Below are 13253 nucleotides of genomic sequence, written 5' to 3'. Positions count from 1 at the left end.
CTCGATGCCCCCCTCCTCCCGCAAGTGTTTACGTCAAAGCCAAACTGGAGGGGGTCCTTGGCCCAGGGAAGAAGGGGGTGTCAAGACACAGCCCACAGTGTGTGAGCAGGCGTTCATGTGGGAGCTCCTGTCGGGCCTGGCTCACCGGGGAGGAGAGAGGCCCCCCTTCTCTGGCCGAATCTAAAACGGGATGTGCACCCACTCCTCTGCTTGGGAGGAATCTGGGGACTGGGATTTCCAGGTTCTGGGCTGGTGGGAGGAGCCCCGGGATAAGGACTTTCTATGGAACCCAGTGGGGTTTACCGAGAACCAAGAACTTGCTGCCTTCCTCCAGGAAAGACGGTTCGGGCCCAGAAACCGGCCAAGACTTGGCTTCTAGCGTAATAAAGTGCCATGAGATTTCAAAAACTGGACAGTTGGGACTGCATGTCATGTTTAGAGTAAACGTCTGAGAGGTGAGAGTACTTAGGCGCTGCCCCAGGGGCATGTGCAGTCTCGCTGGGGGACAGGACTGACACACACGTTAACAACAGGCCAGGCTGTGGTGACAGCAGGTTGCCAGGCCTCCTGGCTGCGCCGTAATGACATCAGCATTAACGGAGCAGCGACTGCGTCCCAGACACTGGGGACATGCAGGGCACAGACCAGGTCACTGCCGCACACTCCCGCGTCTGAAGACCCGGAACAGATGGGCAGCGGGCGAAGGGGCCGGTCTGGCGTGTGAGTCCGGTGATGTGTGTCTCTCTCCCGCGCAGGACCTGACGTCCCTCCATCCCCTCCAGCAGCTCGTGCTGGTTCCCGGCCACTTGCAGTCCGTCTCGCAGTTCCTGCTCTCTCAGAGTCAGCCGGGGCAGCAAGGTGAGACCGGCTCGCGTGGCCCAGGTGCTGCTGCTGCTGCTGCTGGCCCTGCTGCTGGCCCCGCTGCTGGCCCCGCTGCTGGCCCCGCTGCTGGCTGGGCGAGGGAGCCGGTGGGATCTGGGCGAGGGGCTCAGCCCGCTGGTGTTAAGATCAGCTTTTCCCGATCACGGCCTGAGCCAGGGACCCTGTCCTTGCCCCTCCAGGCCGTCACCTTCTCTTCTTCCCTCTCCCATCTTCTTTGATTTCATGGCCACTTGAGGCTGAGGGGAGGGGGCGGGACCTGGGCAGTGCAGGAAGGAGTGGCTCCTGGGAAATGCCATGCAGACGCCCCAGTTCTCTCCACGTCCCTCAGGAAGCCGGACTGTGAGGCCTCGGTGGAGCAGCAGTGCCACCTACAGGCTGCCAGGTTTTCTTTGGCCAGAACTTAACCTCCAGATAACCTGGCCAAGAGCAAGGGCTTAGAATATTTATAACAATTGTGCCCTCACCGGCTTGGCTCAGTGGATAGGGCGTCAGCCTGCCAAAGGGTCCTGGGTTCGATTCCGGTCAAGGGCACATGCCTGGGTTGCAGGCTCCTCCCTGGCCCAGGCCCTGCATGTTTCTCTCACATCGATGCTTCTTTCTGTCTCTCCCTCTCTTCTGCTCTCTCTGAAAATCAATGGGAAAATACCCTCAGGTGAGGATTACCAAACAAACAAATAAATAAAACACAGAATGTTTATCATCATTGCTAACATCACTTGAGCATGATGTGCCAGGAGCTCTGCTGAGTGGTTTTCCTGATTTATTTTTCAAAACAACTGTGTGCACTGGGTACTCATATTATGCCTCTGGTGACCTCCTAGAAAGTTTCAGAATTGTCTGTCTAAAACCCTTGCTCCTGACCCTCTAACTCCTATATCCTCTCTGCCACCTCTCCGCCTCCTATATCCATCAACTCGCCCAAACAGGATGGAGGAGTGTAAGCTCCAGAATCCAGGGCCAATGGAGCTGCGGTCCTGCCCCTGCCGGCTCGCATCCAGCCCCACCCTCGGTGCCAGCATCTCGGGTGTCACCATCATGATGAGCCAGAATGTATTTGAACCTTGAAGCATTTGTCTCGGCAGAATAATACGTATCACACTCCTGAACTCGGTATCCTGTTGGTCGACAGTGATATGAAATTGGCCCAGGCATATAGCCAGTGAGGCCAACATAATGCTGAGCAAACAACCAACAATTAAAAGCCCAGTTCAAAATCTGGAGTCAAAAAGCTCATTGGTAAAAATTACTAGCTGTGTGTTCTTGGGAAACTTACCTTAACCTCTTTGAGGTTTTATGTCCTCCTCCATAAAAAAGTAAAACTCGACCTCCCAAGGTGATGGGATCGCCTGCAATAAAGCACGTGAAAAGGCTTCCGTCACTTCAAAACACAACGTGAATGCTAGGTTACGGCTAGCACTCCCCGGCCAGCGTTCTTGCCCATTTATTTTAATAATAAAACACCGCCCTGGCCAGATTGGCTCCGTGGATAGAGCATTGGCTTGAGGACTGAAGGATCCCAGGTTCGATTTCACTCAAGGGCACGCACCTTGGTTGCAGGTTGGTCTGACCCCTGGCCCTGGTCAGGGCTCGTGTGGGAGGCAACCAATCGATGTGTTTCTCTCACATCAATGTTTCTCTCTGTCTTTCCCTCTCTTCCACTCTCTCTAAAAATCAATGGAAAAATATCCTTGGGTGAGGATTAACAAAAACAAACAAACAAAACCAAGTCCTGAGTTTTTTTAGACTGAGGAGCATAACGTTTAACATCAGCTGATGCTCTACATCAATGACCTAAACCAGCTTGGGGACCACAGAGACCCTGAGGCTGAGCTCTGTGCTGAGCGATCGGGGTGACCCCCCCTTCTGCTGTGGGGTGTGGTGGCCCTGCTCCGAGTGGCAGCGAGAGGCCTGGCTGTGACCTTCCCTGAGGAAGACACTGGCGTGACCACCAACCAGGAGACTCCTACGGGGACACCTGCCCGGGGGAGGGCAGGCGAGCGGGATGAGCAGGGGAGTCCCACCACCAGATGGAGTCTCAGAGGCCTGGCTGCTCTCCCTTCTCTCAGGCCTTCCCCCGTGTAAAGTGTCCGGCCTGGGGCCCCGCCAATGGCCCATCCACGTGTTCTGACATCCTCGCAGACGGGCGGGCCTGTGGAGCTGTCCAGGCAGCAGGACATTCCCAGCTGCAGCTGGAACCCTTAGTCCTCACACCCGCATCTCCTGCCCGCAGGGTCTCTCCATCCTCCTTCCTTCTGGACTCCCCTAGCCCTGATGTCCACCTCAGAGCAGATTGCTGGGTCCTCAGCCTCTGCCCTGCCCCGGGCAGGCAGGCAGGCGGGCTGGGGGGAGCAGCAGGACTGGTTTGGGGACTGCTGTTTACATCTGCTTCTCCCTGAGTCTGCTCTGCCTCGGGCTGTGTGTGGCGATGCCTGGCAGCGCCCATGGGGCCTCTCCACGGGGCTTGAGGTGGGCTGCGGGACTTGGTTCATTGGGGGGGGGTGCGGTAAGGAGAGCTGTCACGCTTCCAAAGCTGCAGGGTGTTTGTCACGTGGCCTGGGTTTCATTCCTTTGACCTTTGTCCTCCTCTCACCAGGTCTGCAGCCCAATCTTCTCCCCTTCCCACAGCAGCAAAGCCCCCTGCTCCTCCCACAGCCTGGACCCGGCCTGGCATCCCAGGTAAGCCCACATGTCCCTGGTTTCCCCCGGGAGTGTGACAGAGCTCAGTCCATTGGTCTTCCTTCAGCCCCTAGCTGGGCTCTTGCCTCCCTGGGATGTGGGAGTAGCCGGGATGCGCCCTGATGGTAGGCGGGCAATGACAGCCACAGTCAGGGAGGGTGGCCCCTGTCGGTGGTGGAGGCTGAATGAGGACTAGTGACCAGCTCCTGGCCTAGCCCGCCCCATAGTGCAGGCACTCCCACCCCCAGCCAGACCCCAGCACAGTCACCTCAAAGCCAGAGGCCAGCTAACTTCCCCAGACGCCACAGTGATGGCCAGCCCAGCCTGGCGCTCTTACGCCCCGAGGGGAGACCACAAAGCCAGTGGCTCTTCCTTGCACCTGGGCCAAAGGTGGCCTCATGGCGGGGGCGGGGGGGGGGGGGCACGCTTGGCAAGAGTAGCCAGGCTGTGCTGTGGCTGCCGCTCCTCCCGTCTGCACAGCCGCCTGAGGTGGTTCTGCAGAAGTGGACCCCAAGGCCCCTTCTCTATGCTGCGATTCCCAAGGATCACTAAGGGCCCTGGCTTAGGAGGCTAGTCACGGGACACCTGGGTGGACAGCGCCACCTAGTGGCTCATGGGAACGGGACACTAGAAGCATAAGCTCCCCACTTTCCTCCAGGTGAGCTCTTCCATCTCGGAGAGCATCCTGGACAGTGTGACAGTGACTGGCTTAGGGTGATGGCAATGAGATAGAGGTGAGGGGCGAATGAGAGATGTTTGGGGAAGTTGAATCAATTCAATTTGGCATCTAATTGGATGTGAAGGGGGAAAGTGAAGGTCTAGCAAAGAACTTGGTATTTGTCCGATGCAAGAACAAATACACAAATGAAAAGGAAGTCTCAAGAAGACAGAGCTGTGTCCTGAGGGTCTGGTCTATGTCGACAGGATCAGATCCATGACTGTTTTAAATGATTCCATCCCAAAGGCCCTTCGCTGGGGAGGAGTCCTCAACCTCCTTCAGGTCCTTTACTTCCCCATCATAACAACGCCTGTGGTCATGGTAACCCCGAGTGTCTTGGATGAGAAAAGGCAGAAAGCTAGCCCCAGTCTAGGAGAAGAATAACTGGGAAGGAGAGAGCAGAGGGTGGACTTAGGCCACATTGGCCACATGGGCAGTGGCCCTGCAGTGGCCCCTCGGCCTGGGTGGCCTCCCTCCTTGGGGATGATCAATGTCTTCAGGTCCAACGTGCGCCTGAAGTACAACGTACGCCTGGGTACAACATGGATTCTAGGATTAAGGATCCATTTTCCTATGAAAATAAACGAAAGAAAAAAGTTCTCCTGACAACCACAAATGAGATCACAGTGCCTTTAGAGAGCACTAAAATGCCTTTGATTTAAAAAAAAAGAGCAGCCCTAGCCAGTTTGGCTCAGTGGATAGAGCATCAGCCCATGGACTGAAGGGCCCTGGATTTGATTCTGTTCAAGGGCATGTACGTAGGTTGCAGGCGTGATCCCCGGCCCAGGTCAGGGCACGTGTGGGAGGCAGCCAATTGGCATCAATGACTCTCACATCAGTGTTTCACTCTGACTCCCCCTCTCCCTTCCACTCTCTAAAAGTCAATGGAGAGACATCCTCGGGTGAGGATTCACCAAACAAACAACAAAAGCCAAAACCAAAGCATCCTAATGAGTGAAAATGGGTGGTTTAGAAGGTAAAATGCCAATCACAGGAGTTTGACATCGTACAGAATTCTGTTAAGGTGACAGTGTCAGATGTCCCGTGTTATCTACAGTTCATGCCTGCTCAACACCTCAGGACTTTGCTTTGTGGGTAAAAACAGACCAAGCAAACAACCTTTTGCTTGTCCTGAGATTTCTCTTTGGAATCTGTAGACAAGCCTGCTGGCTCCTTTTATGGTGGAAAACCCACAGGAGGGAGATAACTTTCCCAAGTCGGCGAGTCACAGGCTGAAACCCAGCGGACTATGGCCGGCCCACTTGCTGCTTCGCCCCCCGCTGGCCTAGGCGACTGCTCGCCCTTCATATAAACGTCCCTTCCCAATATAGGCGTGCAGGCAGCCAGGACCCGCCGTCTGCTAACCGCCTGTTAGTAAACGTCGGCACTGCCGCTGCCATGCTGACTGTCTGCGTCTGCGTGGCCTGTGCTCCCTCCTAGGCCGTCGGGCGCCCGGGGCTGCCGGGACCCTCCTTAGACCCCCACCTGGAAGTGCCCCAGCATCTCCCGGTGCCTAAGCATCTGCCTGGTTCTGGGGGCGCTGATGAGCCCAGCGACCTGGAGGAGCTGGAGAAGTTTGCCAAGACCTTCAAGCAGAGGCGCATCAAGCTGGGCTTCACACAGGTTCGGTTCTGTGGGGGAGACGCAGGAGACGGGGCTCCTCGAGGCCAGGTCTCAAGAGCATCCTGAGGCCGGGCGTGTTGGGGGCGAGCCCATCCTGCGCCTGTGGCATGAGCCCTTCGTGGCCCTGAGGAACTGTGGTGGAGGGGAGAGAAATGAGAGCCAGGCGAGGGCCAGGTCTGTGGGCACGGACCCTCAGAGTCCATAAAGAGAAATAAGGGGGAGCCACCTAGAAGGGAGCGGAGGGGACAGGTGGTGCTCGGGTGGTGGGTGTGGGCCTGTCTCTCATCCCCCCTCCCTGCCCCCAGGGGGACGTGGGGCTGGCGATGGGGAAGCTGTACGGCAACGACTTCAGCCAGACCACCATCTCACGGTTCGAGGCACTCAATCTGAGCTTCAAGAACATGTGCAAGCTCAAGCCGCTGCTGGAGAAGTGGCTGAGCGATGCCGGTAGGCCTCCCTCAGGGGTGCAGGGTGGACGGGCCCTGGGACAGCCTGCAGGGGAGGGGGGTGACTTGTCGGTGCTGGGTTTTAGGCGGTCCATACCCCACACCCCTTCCTCCTTCCCCTGAGTCTGGAGCCAACTGAGAAATGAGACACAGGCACAAGGAGAGGAGCATGCCAGCTGCGTGGCTCACAGCTCCCGTGGCCATGGAAACGCGCACCTGCTCCCACCCCACCCGGAGCCCCAGCCTAGACCTCAGGACAGCTGGCAAGGATGGAGTTGGGTCTGCCGAGCAGGCACATCTGCCCAGGCTGCTGGTGGGACCAGGGCTCGGTCAGGGGAGAGGGAGGGGGGCTCTTGAGCCACTGGAGGAGGAGGCAGCAGTCCTGACAGGGACAGGAGGTCGTTATCTGGCTGATCCTGAGAAGGCTCTCAGAGGGCAGGGCTAGGTGAGCGAGACACACAGCACACAGGTCGGGTAGGGAAAGCCTTACAGCGGGGGTGGAGTTGGCAGGGAACTGCAGTGGGTGTGGAGGCCGGAGGCGCCCCGCAGGGCGGGGAGGTAAGCCTCGGGACAGTTTGGAATCATGAGCGGAAGAGTTTGTTGTCAGGGACAGAGCTCAGCTACGCACCATCAATAGCTGGGGCCAGATACTCCTGTGCTGTGGGGGGCCGTCCTGTTTAGCACCAGCCTCGTTCTCTACCCACTGGATGTCTCCAGATATTGCCAGGGGTCCCCTGGGGGAGTCTCGGGGGTACCAAATCACCCTTGTTTGGGAACCACTGGTCTGGCTGAGAGGGAACGAGCAGAGCCAGGGCCAGGGCCTCTGTTTGGTGGAAGTGAGGGTGGTGGTTACCGTGGAAACCGGGAGGCGGGCAGCAGGATGCCACCCCCTTGGAAGTCCTTCCACTTGGAACGTGGGAGGGGCAAGGACGCCCCCCCAGACGGTCCCTCCACAGCTTTTACAGCAGCATCGAAGCGAGGGCTACGGTCAAAGGGCCCGAGGGTCCTTGGGGAAGGGCCTTAGAGATCATTTCTAGGGGGACCCCCATTGGAGCCCGAACCTTCCTAGGGAGACGCCGGCCTCTGAGTCAGGCCGCCGTGGCCGGCACTTGCACAGAAGAGCAAACGGCCTCCGACCAGCGCAGCCGCTCACCCTGTGCGGGGCTCCCGCCGAGGCGGCTACAAAACAACTCGGGGACCTCCTCCCGGAGCTCTGGCTGCGCCCCCCCAGCCCACCCATGCCCGGCGGCTGGGTGTCCCTGGGCCGGACCCACACTGGCGGCCCTGCTGGGGGGCGGGGGCTCTCCGCCCGGAGCCAGGAGCAGAGGCCGTGGGGGGCCGACCGCTGCCCTGGCTGGGGGAGGCCTGTCCGGAAACGGCCCCTGCAGAGCCCCAGGAGCAGAGGCGCTGGACGCGGTCCGCTCAGCCTTCTCTCCGCCCGCAGAGTCCTCCCCGGCGGACCCCGCGGTGAGCACCCCCAGCGCCTACCCCACCCTCACCGAAGTGTTCGGGAGGAAGAGGAAGAAACGCACCAGCATTGAGACCAACATCCGCCTGACCCTGGAGAAGAGATTCCAGGATGTGAGTGGCCCCTTGGGGCGGGAGCGTGGGCGAGCGGCACGTGTGGGTGGGCGAGCGGCACGTGTGGGTGAGCGGCACGTGTGGGTGAGCGGCACGTGTGGGTGAGCGGCACGTGTGGGTGGGCGAGCGGCACATGTAAGCCCCTTGGCACCAACCCCTGGGCACCAGACGCCTGTTGTGGGAAGAGGCTAGAGAGCACACACTCCCCTCTGTAGTCACCCAGGTGTGTGAGTGACGGTCTGCCTGTTATCTCACATCCCAGGAACTTCCTCCCCCACTGACCCTTCTTGCCCTGATGCCTATTTGGGGCCCATCGCCCCTTCCACTGGGAGATTTAAAGAATGGAATATTGCCCTGGCTGGTGTTGCTCAGTGGATAGAGCCGCAAACCGCAGACTGAAGAGTCCCGGGTTTGATTCCAGTCAAGAGCACACACCTGGGTTGTGGGCTCAATCCCCAGTAGGGGGCGTGCAGGAGGCAGCCCATCAATGATTCTCTCTCATCATTGATGTTTCTATCTCTCCCTCTCCCTTCCTCTCTGAAATCAATAAAACTATATTTTTTAAAAAATGGGATACGGATTCCCAGAAAAGAGTGTAGCTCTATGTTCAGTTGAAGTAGAGGGAGCACAGCCAGGGCATTGTATAGAAATTCTTTACTTTCTGTGCATTGTTTTATATTTTTCGAATTATAAATGTAATAAATGCTTATTGTACACAATTAGGAAAAGACAGGGATGGAGAAGGAAAAAAATTTAATTGTCAAATGCCATCTAAATGTGTTTCCTTCTATTTCTCTTTTCCACACACATTTAAATACTTGCAATCATATTACATACATACAGATTTTAACGAGGAGCCAAAGCATAGTCTTGAACCTGTATGTTGAAGCTAATAATATCAACTCTGTGTCCCGCTGGGAGCTGGGGGAGAGAAGAGAGGAAAACAGGTTTGGTCCAAAGAGCTTCTAATCAGGGTCCTTAGGTACCACTCCAGAGCTTGCATCTCCATCACACAGGCCCCTGAGGACGTGCCTGTGGTCTCCACCAGCCACGCAGGCCCAGGCCCCAGGCCGGCCGCCCTTAAGCAGAGGCTGCAATGCATCTGGTCAAGGAGCTGGAGGCTGCTTCCTGCTGGCAGGACCCCAAGAGCTGGCTTTTCCTTCTGATTCGGTTTCCTCAGAGCAACAGGGGGGCCTAAGGGAAGGTGTCGGAGGGAGGGAAGAGGGCAGAGGTCAAAGACGGGTGGGTGTTGGGGGGCAGAACTAGAGTGTGATCTATATATATATAATTTTAAAAAATATATTTTTATTGATTCCAGAGAGGAAGGGAGAGAGAGATAGAAACATCAGTGATGAGAGAGAATCATGGATCGGCTGCCTTCTGCACGCCCCACACAGGGGATGGAGCCTGCAACCCGGGCATGTGCCCTCGACAGGAATCGAACCTCTGACCTCCTAGTTCAGAGGTCGACGCTCAGCCACTAGCCACGCTGGCCGGGAAGGTGTGATCTGAATTTCCACAGTCTTGATGGGTGCACAGGCTTCAGCTGTATCCTTCCCTATTTGGGGGCAGGACAGGAGGCAGTGACACAAGAGAAGCACCAGATTGTGAGGACAGAGCACAGAGGAGGGCACCTGGGGCTCTTGTCCCCACATGACTCACCAAGGACTCGTCTTTGCAGAGCTTCCCCTGAAGGAAGGAGCAGGAGAAGGACCTGTGGCAGGCCCGTGTGCAGCAGCTCACACACACTTTCTAATTTAATCCTCACAATAATCCTCCAGGGTAGGCATTGTTATTCTCATTTCACAGATGATAAGACGGAGGCTCAGAAAGGTTAAGAACATTTCTTAGGGACACACAGGAAGTGATGAGCGAGTATTCCATCCTAAGTCTGATTCTAAAGCTTTTGGTCCATCTGTTGTTTTATCCTTTTTCTGTGGAACATCTGTCCCTCACCCTCAATTCTTGACCCCACTCCTTTCTTCTCCTGACCACTCCCTGTCCCTTCGGCCTCTGTAGAATCCCAAGCCAAGCTCAGAGGAGATCTCCATGATTGCAGAGCAGCTGTCCATGGAGAAGGAGGTGGTGAGGGTCTGGTTCTGCAACCGACGCCAAAAGGAGAAGCGGATCAACTGTCCTGTGGCCACACCCATCAAGTCACCCGTCTACACGTCCCGTCTGGTGAGTGGCCGGGAACTAGCTGTGCCAAGCACTGAGGGCGACGATGCCTGTGGGGAAGATGGGGATGGGGCTGCTGGGTACATGATGTAAATAAATCAGCAAAGAGATGCTGTGTATTCCGTATCTAATGTCAGGAAGGATAAGGAGAGAGAAAGTGATCGTGAGGAGATGTTTTTAATAGAGATTCAGACGCTCTGATAAGGTGACATTTGAGCAGAGATCTGAATGTGAAAGGGAAATATCTCAAGGAAAGTATTTCAAGGAAAGAAGGACCAGTGAATGAGACGTCTGGCATGTTAGAGGAACAGCGAGCATGCCAGTGTAGCCAGGGTGGCAAGGAAGGAGGCCACAGGTAGGAGATGAAGTGAGAGAAGTAGCAGGAAGCAGGCCATTGGAAGGACCTGGCTTTAGTTTGTGTGAGAGAAGCCACTGGAGAACTCTGAGCAGAGACGCCTGAGCCGCCGACAGGAGCTGCTGTGAGAATAATGTGTGGGAGCAGGGCAGCCAGGAGAACGACAATCAGGCTAGGAGGCCTGGAGGCTTGGGCGAGGGTGGTAGCCGAGGTGGTGAGGCGAAGTGGTTGGATTCTGAGTCTACTTCACTGTGGAACCAGCAAGAGGTGCTCACCGCTCAGACGTGGGCTGAGAAACGAGGTGAAGGTGACTTCCAGGGTTTTGGCCTGAGTAGCTGGTTGGAAGATGCTGCCACTTTTTTGAGATGATGAAGACTCAGGAGGAACAGGTGTGAGAAGGAAAACTAAGAATTTAGAGTTGGTCACAGTAAGCTGGACATGAGTCCTAGACACCCAAGAGGAAGTGTCAGGTGGACAGTTATATCTGTAATCCTGACAGACAGGGAGAAGTCGGGCGGGAATAACATGGAGGTCAGGCAGATGTGGCAGTTTGGAGAGGAGAAAACATCTTCTCTCTCCAGAGGAAAGATGATGCCTAGAGGGTGGGGTGGGAAGGTTCTTATCCATCCTTGGGGATGGGGATGGTTGAAGGTTAAGGTCGTGGGGGATAATGGGGGTGCCCTTGAGTCTTTAGCATTCACAGACAAACAACATTCAGCCTCGTCCAGGGTGGGGCATAGCTGTTTCACAAAACTGCGCCGTTGTTCATTCCTTCACCAAACACTTACTGACTGTCTACCACTATCTACACAGAGAAATAGTCCGCGTCCCTCTCCCGGGGGACCTCACTGCCTAGCGGGGAAACAGTCAAATAAACAAATGATAAACCACGTGATAATGTCTCCAGGAGAACTTAGTAGTCACAGCTAATAAAGCCTTGGGAGGTGGTTAGGGAAGGCTTCCCTGAGGAGAGAATTCATGCCTGGGCTAAGTCTAAAAGGCAAAAAGGAGTGAAGAGGCAAAAAGGATGGGGGAAGTACAAGAACATGGTACAGGTCAGGGAGAACATGTGGCACATTCATGGGACTGCAGGTGGTTCCATGGGGAGGCATGTAGAAAGATGAGGCCGGATAAGTGAGCAAAGGACAGGCTGAAGAGCCGCTGTGCAATGCTAAAACCCTTAAAGGCGTAGAGAAGACGTGGGAGGATTTTTAAGCGGGACACTGGCATGATCATATTTGCTTTTTAGACTAATGATCATTCTCACGTCAGCGTAAAAGGTGCTCTGAGAGGCTGGGAGTTATCCAGTAGAGAAATGAAGGCTGAAGCAAAACCAAGTGGTAAGAATGAGGGGGATGGAGAGATCCAGGAGATAATTAGAAGGTGGAGTCACTAGGTGTTGGCTAATAAATGGAGAGTTGGGTGGGGCCGTGGAGAGTAGTGAGGAAAGAGACTGCTCTGGGATGGCTACCAGCATTGGGGCTGGGCTGGCTGGGTAGGTGGTGATGCCATTGATAAACAAGCAAACGCAGGGGAGGAGCTAGCTTGGGAATTGGAAAGAGTGACCATTTCAGTTCTTTCCATTATTATGATGTTCAGTGAGGCCTCTGGGACACCCACGTGGCAGTGTCCATGGGCACTTAGAACTGTGGGTCAGGAGTCAGGGAGAAGGCGGAAGAGAGATGCGGGCCCGCAGTGAGCACACACACGGTGGTTGAAACCCGGGGTGGGAAGGAGCCCACCTGTGGGGTCTATACAGAAGCAGCAAAGAGGAGAGCCCAGTCTCAACCCTGCAGAACAGCAGCACTTGAGGGACTGGCAAAAGGAGAGCGTCAGGGGAAGAAGGGAAGGAGACGCAGAGCAGCAGGAATCGCGGTGAGATGGGTGCAGGGGAAGTGAAGGGGAGGTGAGGAGCTCTGTGGGCTACGGAACACTGACAAACACAAACAAATGAGGTCCGAGAGGACCGGCACCCTGTTTATTTGAAGAGCGGATTAGGAGTTAGCATGAAGAATAGCATGGCGGGCAGAAGGGCAGTCTGTGAGGAGGCATGGAATTCCAAACAACATAATATCTTTGGGGAAACACACGCATTTCAGTCTGATTGGAGCAAAGGGTTTGGGACTAAGTCAGAGAGATTGACGAGGGCCAGATCATGACGAGCCTTGATACCAAAATACTCTAAAAACTACAAGAGTCCATTAAAATTTTAAGTTGGAAGCCTTGTGGCTTTCAGTCATCATTCCTTTCTTACGCATTTCCTGAGGACCCCGCATGCTTGGCCTTGGGATACAGTGGCCTGCAGGACCTCTGCGAGCTGCTCACAGCCAGCAGGGAAAGCCGACATGAAGCCTGTGCTGAAGCCTGCAGAGAAGATGTGGGGCATTGGAGGGCCCTAACCTAGTGCAGGAGTCAGAGCTTCTCTGAGGAAGGATGTTCACACTGACAGCAGAGAATGAGGGGACGTTAATGGGGAAAAGGTGCGAGCTGGGAGGACAGGGAGGAGAGGGTACAGGCAGAGGAAACTGCGCAGCGGCCCTGAGACTGGGGTGTGGAGAGAGGAAGCAGGGAAGGCTGGAGAGGGTTGGGCGCAGGGAGTGAGAGAATGTGGCCGAGGCAGGGGCTGTAGGGTGTGGTCGGCCTTGTTAAGGAGCCTGGGCCACGTCACAGCAGCATTGGACCTTTCCAGATGGTGCTCTGTTTAGAGCAGATGAGAGACAGGTGCTCACTTTGGTTCAATCCCAGCCAGACACGGGCACGGAGAAGAGCGGTTGCGGCATGGAGGAGTGTGAAG

General features: G+C 55.8%; 1 protein-coding gene across 1 annotated transcript in view; it reads left to right on the top strand.

Moving 5' to 3' along the window:
* POU2F3 (POU class 2 homeobox 3) overlaps positions 1-13253 on the top strand; it is a 74692-nt gene that overhangs the window by 53485 nt on the left and 7954 nt on the right. The window contains exons 3-8 of the mRNA XM_006105253.3: positions 756-858; positions 3476-3558; positions 5717-5899; positions 6205-6346; positions 7790-7926; positions 9946-10107. Coding sequence (XP_006105315.2) covers positions 756-858; positions 3476-3558; positions 5717-5899; positions 6205-6346; positions 7790-7926; positions 9946-10107 — 810 coding nt within the window. The remainder of the gene's footprint in view (positions 1-755; positions 859-3475; positions 3559-5716; positions 5900-6204; positions 6347-7789; positions 7927-9945; positions 10108-13253) is intronic.

This window comes from Myotis lucifugus, unplaced genomic scaffold, assembly GCF_000147115.1.
Source record: "Myotis lucifugus unplaced genomic scaffold, Myoluc2.0 scaffold_654, whole genome shotgun sequence".
NCBI lineage: Eukaryota > Metazoa > Chordata > Mammalia > Chiroptera > Vespertilionidae > Myotis > Myotis lucifugus.
The sequence above is the reverse complement of the archived record's forward strand: the minus strand, read 5'-3'. Positions and strand labels throughout refer to the sequence as shown.